This window comes from Schistocerca gregaria, chromosome 4 (assembly GCF_023897955.1).
Source record: "Schistocerca gregaria isolate iqSchGreg1 chromosome 4, iqSchGreg1.2, whole genome shotgun sequence".
In the NCBI taxonomy this organism is placed as follows: Eukaryota; Metazoa; Arthropoda; class Insecta; order Orthoptera; family Acrididae; genus Schistocerca; species Schistocerca gregaria.
The window spans coordinates 726,945,342-726,957,410 of NC_064923.1; the positions used below are offsets into that span (position 1 = coordinate 726,945,342).

At 41.2% G+C, this 12,069-nt stretch overlaps 1 protein-coding gene across 1 annotated transcript in view; it reads left to right on the top strand.

Annotated features, from left to right (window-relative positions):
* Positions 1-12,069, top strand: part of LOC126267585 (atrial natriuretic peptide receptor 1-like) — a 323,447-nt gene that overhangs the window by 245,997 nt on the left and 65,381 nt on the right. Inside the window, exons 14-16 of the mRNA XM_049972878.1 lie at positions 657-780; positions 4,068-4,136; positions 11,553-11,727. Coding sequence (XP_049828835.1) covers positions 657-780; positions 4,068-4,136; positions 11,553-11,727 — 368 coding nt within the window. The remainder of the gene's footprint in view (positions 1-656; positions 781-4,067; positions 4,137-11,552; positions 11,728-12,069) is intronic.

Genomic DNA, 12,069 nt, shown 5'->3' on the forward strand with positions numbered 1-12,069 from the left:
AGGAAACGAAGCTACAACGAAGGCAATCATGCTGATTGATGTTCCCCTGACGGCTAAAGAACATTTGCTTGAAACATTTTGTAATTTGCATCTGGACAAACAGCTATTTAGGGTGGTCAAGATAAACGGGACATCCTGTATGCAAATGCTTATGCTACAGAGTTTAACAGATAGAAAAAATGTTTGAGTATCGTTACGTTCTTCCACATTATATTCTACAAAGGTCCCACACGGGAAATGATTTGCACTTCCATTAATTACTGACGATCCAACTGTGGAATTTTGCGAAGCTTATCCCCGAGGCGACTGGGAAGCAGATGAAGAATAACGACGATGACGCCGACGACGAAATAGACATCGGTGCCTTATACTAGGGACTTCCATATGTTTATCGTAGTAATGCCAGGTGTAACATCAACTATCAGCAAAATGGAGCGGTTAAAGAGAAAATCCTAAGCAAATTATTGAGGTGTCTACACATCTGTCATTGTTGCAAGAGTATTACTACTTGAAGAAGAAAAAGTGCCATTCATTTGTGAACATCTACATCTACTTCTACATACATACGCTGCAAGCAACCATACGGCGTATGCAAGCGCTGGCACGTGCCTCTGCTTCAGTCTTCCTTACATTTGACAGGCTTTTCCGTTGCTCAGGTCTGTGGCGAGCCAGCTGATAATGGGCCAGGCGGTGATAGCGGAGACGTACGACAGCGTCACCATCTACTTCAGCGACATCGTCGGCTTCACCGCCCTCTCCGCTGAGAGCACGCCAATGCAGGTAAGTATGATGGACGGAAAAAGCTGCGCTGTGCTGCTGCTGGTACTGCGTTAACGGACTTAAATCACACTTATACATTGCTAGGAAAGTACTAGATACGTAAATGTCCTGTAGATTCCATTTAACACCTGTATTTGTCTACGTTTTTAGAGGCAGACCGCTACCTCCGTTGGACATGCATATTGAGCAAACCGAATGTGTTCTACTCAGATTAACCATACGTCGGTCACCCGTACAGCACTAATAGGGCGCCAAACCTAAAACTGAACACTTGTACGGGTAACTGAGTCCCGCTACGTTACAGATTTAGTGTATACGGATATAATCAGCAGAAACCTTTAGTTCTAAATGGAAGTCCTTGAGGAAAGCATCAAATTCTCATTCCCTTTTATGTAAGTGGGATTAGAGAGATCATTCTTTGCATTTCCGTGTGGTGCTGTTAAAGATGTGGTCATATCATTGCTTTTCATCCCTTGTCATTGTGATACTATTTACTCTAAGGTTTTGTCAGAAGAAAATGGAGAAAATAGAATATGTTTCATTTCTCTAAATCAAGAGGTATATCCTAGTCATTATAAGAACTATTCTTGTCCGAAAGCTGTATTTCATATTCATTAAATGATGCTTAAAGCCTACATACCAAATACTTTAGTCTGACGTAAGATAGTTGTTGCTTTCTAGCGCTGATTTTACTGTTCTCGAGGGTTAGCATAGTAAGCAAGAAATATAAATGCAGACGGCTTTAACGTCCAAAGAAGCTGCCAGTCAATAAAAGTAACGCATCCGAAAAGGGAAGGGGAAATGCGATGAAACTAACAGATTGAGGTTATGTGATGTTATTTCGGTGGTTATAAAATTGAAAAAATATGTAAAAAAACTTCTCACTATGAGTCCACTTATCAGTGTAACTGGCTGAATGCATGTACTTATTAGCTTGGGAAGAGCATCATGAAGCCGTTGTGTCCTCTCCTGATACCATCTGTCCCACAACCGTTGCAATGGGTTCTTACGATTGTTGATGTTGTGGTCTTCAGTCCAGAGACTGGTTTGATGCAGCTGTCCATGCTACTCTGTCTTGTGCAAGCTTCTTCATCTCCCAATACCTACTGCAATCTACATCCTTCTGAATGTGTTCATGCTCTTGATCTCCCTCTACGATTTTTACCCTCCGCGCTGCCCTCCAATACTAAATTGGTGATCCCTTGGTACCTCGGAATATGTCCTATCAGCCGATCCTCTCTTCTAGTCAAGTTGTGCCACAAATTTCTCTTCTCACCTATTTTCTTCAATACCTCCTCACTAGTTATGTGATCTACCCATCTAATCTTCAGCATGCTTCTGCATCACCACATTTAGAAATGTTCTCTTCTTGTGTAAACTATTTATCATCCACGTTTCGCCGGCCGCGGTGGTCTCGCGGTTCTAGGCGCGCAGTCCGGAACCGTGCGACTGCTACGGTCGCAGGTTCGAATCCTGCTTCGGGCATGGATGTGTGTGATGTCCTTAGGTTAGTTAGGTTTAAGTAGTTCTAAGTTCTAGGGGACTAATGACCACAGCAATTGAGTCCCATCGTGCTCAGAGCCATTTGAACCATCCACGTTTCACTTCCATACATGGCTACACTCCATACAAATACCTTCAGAAACGACTTCCTGACACTTAAATCTATACTCGATGTTAACAAATTTCTCTTCTTCAGAAACGCTTTCCTCGCCATTGCCAGTCTACATTTTATATCCTCTGTAGTTCGACCATCGTGAAATATTTGTTCACTAACTAGCAAAACTCATTTACTACTTTTAGCGTTTCATTTCCTAATCTAATTCCCGCTGCATCACCCGATTTAATTCGACTACCTTCCATTATCCTCGTTTTGCTTTTGTTGACTTTCATCTTATATCCTCCTTTCAAGACACAGTCCATTCCGTTCAGCTGCTCTTCCAGGTCCTTTGATGTTTCTGACAGAGTTACAATGTCATCGGCGAACCTCATAGTTTTTATTTCTTCTCGATGTATTTTAATACCTACTCCGAATTTTTCTTTTGTTTTCTGTACTGCTTGCTCAACATACAGATTGAATAACATCGGGGATGGGCTACAACTCTGTCTCACTCCCTTCCCGACCACTGCTTCCCTTTCATGACTCTCGACTCTTATAGCTGGTTCAAAAATGGTTCAAATGGCTCTGAGCACTATGGGACTCAACTGCTGTGGTTATTAGTCACCTAGAACTTAGAACTACTTAAACCTAACCAACCTAAGGACATCACCCACATCCATGTCCGAGGCAGGATTCGAACCTGCGGCCGTAGCAGTCGCATGGTTCCGGACTGCGCGCCTAGAACCGCGAGACCACCGCGGCCGGCTCTTGTAGCATCCATCTGGTTTTTGTACAGATTGTAAGTACTCGTCTTAAAGTCTGTATATACTGAGACGGAGTTGCCGCCCTAGCCGGCCGCCGTGTCCGAGCGGTTCTAGTCGCTTCAGCCCAGAACAACGAAGCTGCTACCGTCGCAGATTTAATCCCGCCCCGGGCATGGATGTGTGTGATGTCCTTAGGTTAGTTAGGTTTTCGTAGATCTAAATCTAGGGGACTGATGACGTCAGATGTTAAGTCCCATAGTTATTAGGACCATTTGCCGTCCTATCTAGGCCCAGACACCTCTATCGCAGACAGATCTGAGGATCCTGCTGGCAAGAGAGAACCTCAGTGTGGCGCAGGTAGTTCATAGAGACACGAGGCATGCGTTAGCGAGCATTATTCTGCTGGAAAATAGCGTCAAGACACATAAGCATGAGAGGTAACGCATGAGGACGCAGGATGTCGGAATCGTACCGTTAACCCTTCAGAGTTCCCTCAATCACTACCACCCTTGACCTGCAGTCATACTCAATGCCTCCTCACGCCGTGATGGAAAGAGTAGTATCGCTGTGACTCGACAAAAATTTGGAGCAATGGGACCAGCCCCATGGCCATCACCATGCTCACTGAAGGTAGTCAACGTGGGTAGTGAGAAACGATAATTGATTACTGACGGCAAGGCAGTTCATCAGCAATTGATGCCTCCCGGTAAATTCACCACTCCAAACGAAGCCGTTTGTGTTGTTATGTTAGCGGCAACTTGCGCCTGATACGGTAATACCCTAATCAGTCTGATGCTAGTCTCCGAGAAAAGGTGCGGGATGACACAGAAAGTAGCTTGGAGCTCAATGCTTGTGTTATCTCTGAGGATGAGACGTTATTTCCAGTAACTGTATTATTCATAAACTGTCTTGTATTGTTCCAGGTGGTGGATTTGCTGAACGATCTCTACAGCTGTTTCGATTCAATCATTGAAAATTTCGACGTATACAAGGTATATATTCCCAACATTATATCAAAGTAATTGAAAATTTTGTTGAAATTGTTTTCGAAAATACTTGTGAGTAGTTCTACATCTGTACTTCCCAAGCCTCCGTGTGGTGTGTGGCGGAGGGTACGTATTGTCACAGACCCACCCCCACCGCCTCCCCCGCCTGTTATACCAACATGTCTTTATGCTCTCTATAAAGGACACAAAATGTTTTTCCAATACGAAATACTCTTAATTAAATTTTCTCTTACAACTTTTATAATAACGCAAATAATAACTATAAACAATGTTAAGGCATCATATTTAGCCACACACAAAGGTAGTGATTAATGAATTTGATTTAGGGATAGTAATTAGCATAACATATTACTTCTAATGTCTAGCGTGAATGGCACCTCTAGAACACTCAAATTACAAAGATTGTTAATGCACTAGTATCCGTAAATGAAGTAACAGTCTTCAGGAAGTACTATCAAAACAGTATAAACACCTATAGTCAATGAGCAAAGGATAATATTGAGTTTACTACAATGATCACTTACTGTGTGATGATCTTTGATCAGCTCTAACACAACACTGGATCACTGAACACACGCAGATATAATAATTACGTCACATGAAACTTTTAATGGGATAGAAAACCGCAGCTTTCCTTCGTTCTGAACTGAATACTTACAATAAGTTAAAACAATGAAGTGTGAACTTTATAAAGCAAGTGAACTTTGTGTGTTGTGTATTAAGTATCTATATTGCACACTGAAAAAGCATAAATGTTTGCGAGAGCTGATTATATGTTGCTTCGTCGTTTGAAATCAAAGTTGGGTTTGGGATCAGTAAGGTTCTACTTTGTGTTTTGGGTGATACATGTAGGCTCCATTTTGAGGTTATGTATCGTACTAGAGTCTTCACAGTGACATGGTTGAGGAATGTGGGACCAGAGTTTTGGTTAATTCGGAAGGCTTTGCAAATTTTGGTGTTGGTACTTAAATTTTGCTCCCATTCGACTTGTCCCACAGTGATCTCAGGATCGCACCACACTGGGATACATGACTCAGTTGAAATTGTAACTGAAGGAGCGATTTTCAACTAATTTCTTAATCCTTTTATACTTGCAGCGTAATGGGATTAGTGGCAAATTTTAAGAAACACTTACATCTTCTTTCCTTGGCAAATCACAGTAGAGATTTCACGAAGTCACCTCACTAACATGCTAATGTACTTGTAGTTGCCACAGAATTCTGAAAAAGTGGTTTATTAAACTGGTAAGTGAGGATTAGTCAGGTGTGTTGCTTATGAAAAAGCACGTTCTTGGTATAAAAATGATCCTGTGATTTCTCCTCTTACATTGTTGCCAAGGCACACTCATTCTCATTTCATCAGCTGTTGATGAACCTTACAAATTAGATGATACCATAGAAAACGTTTGTAGTTATATGTCACGATAGAGAAAATAGTTTTGTTTGTAAGCCATATGGCAAAGCGGTCTGTTACTTGCATGCCCCATTTGTCTAAATCTCGTTTCGTATCTTGAAACTTTTTTTAAATATAAGGGATGTTATGAATGTATCAGTAATACTTAATCGTTTGCGCATTCATGCTGAATGAAAGTGCTGCATACAAATCATTTTCTCAAGACTGCGGGTCGTAATAGAACTTTTACCAAGTTTAAAGAAAAATCTAGTATGCTAGCTACATTTTGTACACAACAACGTGTGACCTGACATAAAGCAAACGTAAACTCACAGTGGCTCCTATCTTTCATTTAGATCTATTCTAATCTAGTTCAGTGTGTTACTTAATATCAAAATATAACAATCTCTGCGACAATTAAACACTAGTTAGTTCATCGTATGGCTGATCAATGAGGTTAGAAGACGCGATGAATGACATGTCTTTACTGAACAGTATCTTTAAAATTGTTTGAGAAAGGTCCCAGAGCAGCAGGCATGTGCACACAGCCATTCCCGTTTTGCTGTGCACAGACGACATGCAGCACTGAAAGAAGCAAGGAACGTTTCGTTCGTTCCGGGTGGGTAGGAGGTGCTGACATCTGGCGGCCACTGTGAGCTGTCCCATTAGATAACATGGCGATGTACTTTGTGCTGCTTGTATTCGCCTTACGCTTGGACTGCGCTACGCAGATACTCCACTTTCTTTGTGTGCGCACCCTAACAATCCTCCCAGCGAGGTGGCTAGCAGGGCTACATGCCAAATACTGTCTGAAAAAAACCGCAGAACAGAGATAAATTTAAATAATACTCAAAAAAATTAAACCAACTTTTAGAAGAGAGATATGGTATCTTACACTAAAATCCGCCTCAGACAAGAAAACTAGAACTGAATATAAGCGAATGTTAAAAAGTAACAGCTAAAGTAGACCGAGTGGAGGGAGAGCCGCCTGTGATTGGCTGATGCTTCTTGTTACGAAGGAGGTGCCATCTGCCCAGGTTCCCCATTCGTGGAGACATAGTAAAGACCATGCTAGGGGTCACCTGTCTGCTTCTCGAGTAAGCTTGGTCGTGGACGGTAGTGGTGTGCCGTCGTGGTAACGGTGTAGAAACTCGTATCTCCTTGCTAACCGCAAGACACTGATGTTTGTGTTACAGTTGCGAGATTTTTGTGGAGAGAAAAACTATGAGTCACTTGTTAATGTCAGAAGACTATTGGAATTGTTAGTGCTTTTCTAAAGGCTTTTATAATTAGACCGAATAAAATTTTATTTCTGCTGTCAGTTTTTTTTTTTTTTTTTTTTTTTTTTTAGTGCTTGTTCTCCTGGAAACCCAGCCATTCATACGAGATCTAATGTTACTGTCACATTTTCAGCTCGTCAGCTCGTAGGTTGTCAGCCGTCACACACTGGTTAAAGCTTAGCTGCCATCAGATGTACTACAGCTTTTCTCGCCAAGGCGACGATAATTTACATTACTCACAAGTTTAGTTTCCAACGCTGAATTAACAGGTTATATGCTGCACTGTGACCTTCTGTTTGCTATCGCTATCTGCCATATTTAACGGCGACATCTGTCATCGACCCGATGACAGTATTTGCCTCTGACGGCGGCAGTTTTTTCCGAGTAAATTATTCAAGTTCCCGCGACGAACGGTGGATTGTATTTACACTGCCTCAGTGATGTGGCCACTGGGATCAATGACCACGAGCCCAACTGCATGAACTCCAAGCTGTATACGGCGCCTCCTTCGTATTAGTTTTAAGTCTCTTTTCTTTGTAACCTACCTACCATATTCAGTAGCTGTGAATTGATGTAGGCACTACAGGAGCAGTTCCAACGTTCCGCTTGATATTTGAAACAAGACTTAAGTAAAATCAAGATGTGTTCATACGATTTGTCGACCCACATACAGCGTTTGACAGAGTAAAACTGAGGAAAACTTCTCAGGTAGATTGGTGTAACTTATCTTGAATGACGATTAGTATGCAATATGTACAGTAACTAAGGGAAAATTGAAGAATGGAGAAAAGAGAATGAAGAGACTGAATTAGAAAAGATATACAACACGATTAAAGTATTTCGTCCCTACTGTTCAGTCTATACACCGAAAAAGCGATGAAGGAAAGAAACTATTAATAACTACAATACAAAGCAAAGCATTTATATTCCACAATGATATTTACTAATTCATTATGAACTGGCTTTCGGCCTCTTAGGTCATCGTCAGATAATTTAATGCCAAACAGATAGTACACAAAACTTTTGCAGGAATTCATACTTGTACAGAGAATGCTGTACCAAGGTATGTGACATTTGTGACTGCATCAATACAAAACACAAGTATGATATGATACCTAAAGAGATTCTGAACAAATTAATCGTATATTACAGTATAGTAAAATATGAAAGTCTAAAACAGAATTGTTCCACACGTGAGTAATGGCACAGGCTGCTATGTCATATGGTCAAATTGGTGAATGTATCGAAACCATCGGATAAGGAGAAGGGAAGAAATAATACTATATAATGTGGCTGTTGAACTGTAACAACTAGCTCTTTAGTTAATGGTCAGAGAAATAATAACTGGCTCGTGCTCTATTAAAGGCGAGTAATGGAACTGTGTTTGGTCATTAAGGACCAGTTCAAGATTCTTTGACTGGTGTTTCTTAACGGCCAGAATTTCAAGAAACGTTCAAAAGTGTAGTAAATTACAGGATGAAAAAAAAAACGTCAGCGATGAGGTCCATTGATGACACATTAATCTCAGTGTAAGTGAAAAATAATATCAGTACACGTTCTATGGAGTTAACAGTTTAGTTAGCACATAACGTGGTGACAGAAACATGAAGAAGTACGAATATCATGAGGAGTATCAGAAACGAGATTAGCAATGATTTTATCATCATCAAATTGAAGACCTCAAAGTAGATGAGGCGAAGGTATTCTACTGTTTTATAAGGACAGCAATACATGACGCACCATGTAAGGAGTACACAAAGCAGACTGAAAGAGACTGAGGGCATTCCTGTCGAAAATAAGTTTGTTGGTATCAAACATTGGTCTTAATTTGAGCTAGAAATTTTAATAGCCTTGTTCCAAAATTACAGCGTTGCATAGAAATGAATTATGGAGGGAAAACGGAAGGGAACAGAATCGAACCGTTTGAAATGTAGTGCTGTGGGAAGATGTTGATAATAAATTAAGAGATTCTTCGCAGAAGAGAGGAACGTGTGTTATACATTTAAAAGAAGTGGCAGGGAGGTCGGACACCTGTTAAGACATCATTGAAACACGTACAGGTGCCTTTCCTACAATGTTTTAGAAGTAACTTTCAATTATATTTTTCTTGTTTGTGGTTGGCCTTCGCTGTAAGGAAACTGCACTTGTGATGTCTGATTCAACATCCAGTATTATGAACACAGGTGTTTACGATATAATTATAAGCAGAATTCTGTTTAAAATGTAATTTTAGTTCAATTCATTGATATTTATCAATGGTAGCACCAAAATGAGAAGAATGTCCAACAACAAAACGCTGAAATATCATAAATACCCAGTGTTTCTTCTTCTTCTCCTTCTTTCCTAAACGTTTCTGTTTATGCAGGTCGTTCACAGAGTCCCTTCCGATCTTCTCTTTTCTCCCATAATCTATCGCTAAGCATTTTCTCCCACAGCACTCCTCTTCGGTCCACATCATCCCTCACTTGGCCTCCCCACCTTCTTCGTCATCTTGGGGTTGAACGCATTCCAGATTCTATCAATTCCAGAGCTCTTCTTGGACGTCTGGTCCCCTTATTTTAATGTGGACAAACCATGTCAGACTATTTTTTTCCATAATTTCTTTTAGAGGATTCATCTGAAAGGTGTATCGTTTTGTTTCAATGTTATCCTATGTCCTGTTACCTTGCCCAGGATACATGGTAGAAAACACATCCATGTCGCTTGTAATCTGCTCAGATCTCTCTTTGCCCAAGCCCAGCATTCCGATGGTCAAAATTGGCATATAATACGCCTTGTTTACCACAATCTTGGCTTTGTCAGGTGTTTTCCAATTTCTACTTATATGAGATACATAATAATGAAATCTTCATCAATTTTCTCTCCTGTTGAAATTACATCCTTGATGTTTCCTTTCTTGGTTATCTTACTTCCCAGATATTCTAATGCATCTACTTCATTAATAGATGTGTCCACTACAAATTACATCTTTTACTAATTATTTTTCCTGCTTATTTTCACTACGTCACTTTTTGTTAAGCTTATATGCATGCCTTATTCTTCAACTTTCTCTGCCAGTTATTTAGTTGTTCTTTTTGATTTCTTCTCGTTCTCTGCCAAATCATCATGTTATACGCACATGGAATGATTTTAATACCGGCTTCTTATGATTTTTGACGACGTTTCCTTATTTTTGTTGTCATGGCTATAGTGAAGAGCACTCGAGAGAACACACATCCTTAGCGAACACTTCTGATTTCTTGCCACCTGTTATAACGCAATATGTGTATTTGTTGTACAAGTTTCTGATCCTGAGTTTGCTTTCCCTCTGATGATTGCAGTTCATTCAGACCTTACCATGTCTATTCCCTTCTAACTGTACCATAAGCCTTTTTATGTCTATAAATGCAACGATGATATCTTTCCCAAATTCTTACTTCTTTTCTACTACTCATCTGGCTGTAAATATGACGTGTGTAGTTGATCTCCCACGTCTAACGTCCGCCCCGATAGCTGAGTGAGCCGGCACCATATCTCAGCGTGCTCAGTCAGGGGGTTGGCTACACCGTCAGTAATAATAATAAAAAAACTGTGAGAACACATCAACAAACAATCTGAACGGGTGTCATCAGACGACCGCCCCGAAGAAATTCAACGAAGAATATTGAACAAAATGAGATCAGAAAAGAAAAGAAAAAGTGGTCAGTGCGATGGACTGTCATACCAAGGTGCCCAGGTTCGATTCCCGGGTGGGTCGACGATTTCTCCGCTCAGGGACAGGATGTTGTGTTGTCTTCATCAATATCATCTCATTCACATCGACGCGCAAGCCCCCGAAGTGGCGTCAACTATAAAGAATTGCACCAGACGAGCAGTATATCCAATGGGAGGCTCTTGCCACAAGACATTCTCATTTTTTCTACGTCAAAATCCTTTCTGCTCTCGCTCAAGTCCAATATTTAGTCCACATGGTGGGACACTGGCAACAGCAAGAAGTAGTGAATTGCCCACGACCCCCACCAGTAGTTGTGAAGATCGTACAGGAAAACTGGAAAATGACAACCAGCGCGGCTCTAGTGAAGCTACGATATGCCCAGCATGCCAGTAGTGGATAATCCTGTTGCTTTCAACAGCCGATGACCTAGTGTTGATGTATGGTGATTACTATGTTAATACCAATGCTGGAGATTGTGATTGTTTTCAGTTCATTAAAATTTAATGCATCTGAATAATGTATCAGTAATTCCAGAATCTAAATTCTGAAGAAATTCTGGGCTTGTCAAAACGCCATAAACGGGTCATCTGGCCCTACCTTTACTGGATATTGGCTGTAAAGCGTGTTGTACGATGTTGTGGCGTGTGGCATAGCGCCATACACAACGAGGAAGAGAAGAAAATACCGACAATGTTTGTTATGCTCCCATATTATGAAAGCTGTGGTAACATATTAGTCTGTAGCGATGCCCAAGATCCTTGTTAGGTTGCTATTTGGCGAAAACAAAGAATGAGAATACGAAATCTGTTTTGTGGGGACATATTAATTCGTAGGGTATCCAGAGGCCTCTGTTAGGTTATATGGAGACAGATAGGGTCTGAGGTGGGAAATGATATCGAAAGCTTCATTCTGTCCTTGAAGGATGGCATGAAAGAGAAGCATGAACATTTTGGATTCTTGGTTTTGACTTGTAAGCACTGTCAGGGGAAGTAAAGCTTTGATGAATTTGGCACTCACGCCTCTATTTCCCGGCAGGTGGAGACCATCGGCGACGCGTACATGGTGGTGTCGGGGCTGCCGGTGCGGAATGGTACGCTGCACGCCCGCGAGGTGGCTCGCATGGCGCTGGCGCTGCTGCAGGCCGTGCGGGGATTCACCATCCGCCACCGACCGCACGACCAGCTCAAGCTGCGCATCGGCATCCACACAGGTAGGCAACCCAGCAACACACAGTAATTGCAGCAACGTACAGGGCGTTCATCGCGGTCCTTAAATTCCCTGTGTTTGTACTGTTTGGCGTTAGGAGAGACAGCAGATGCTTTTGTAGTAAGCTATGTGACTGACTTCCAGACTGTCCATATTACTAAATGGGTAAACAGATCGCAGCTCCAGCTGAAAGTTGCCTGCCTAACGACTCCCATCGGCAGAAAAAATTTAATGTCCTGAATTTCATAAAGTTATTAACCGAATTTAAATATTTAAGACGTTGTTTCAATCTGCCCATTAAAGGGTAAAATTATATATTTATTCTCTAACAAACTAAATCAAATAT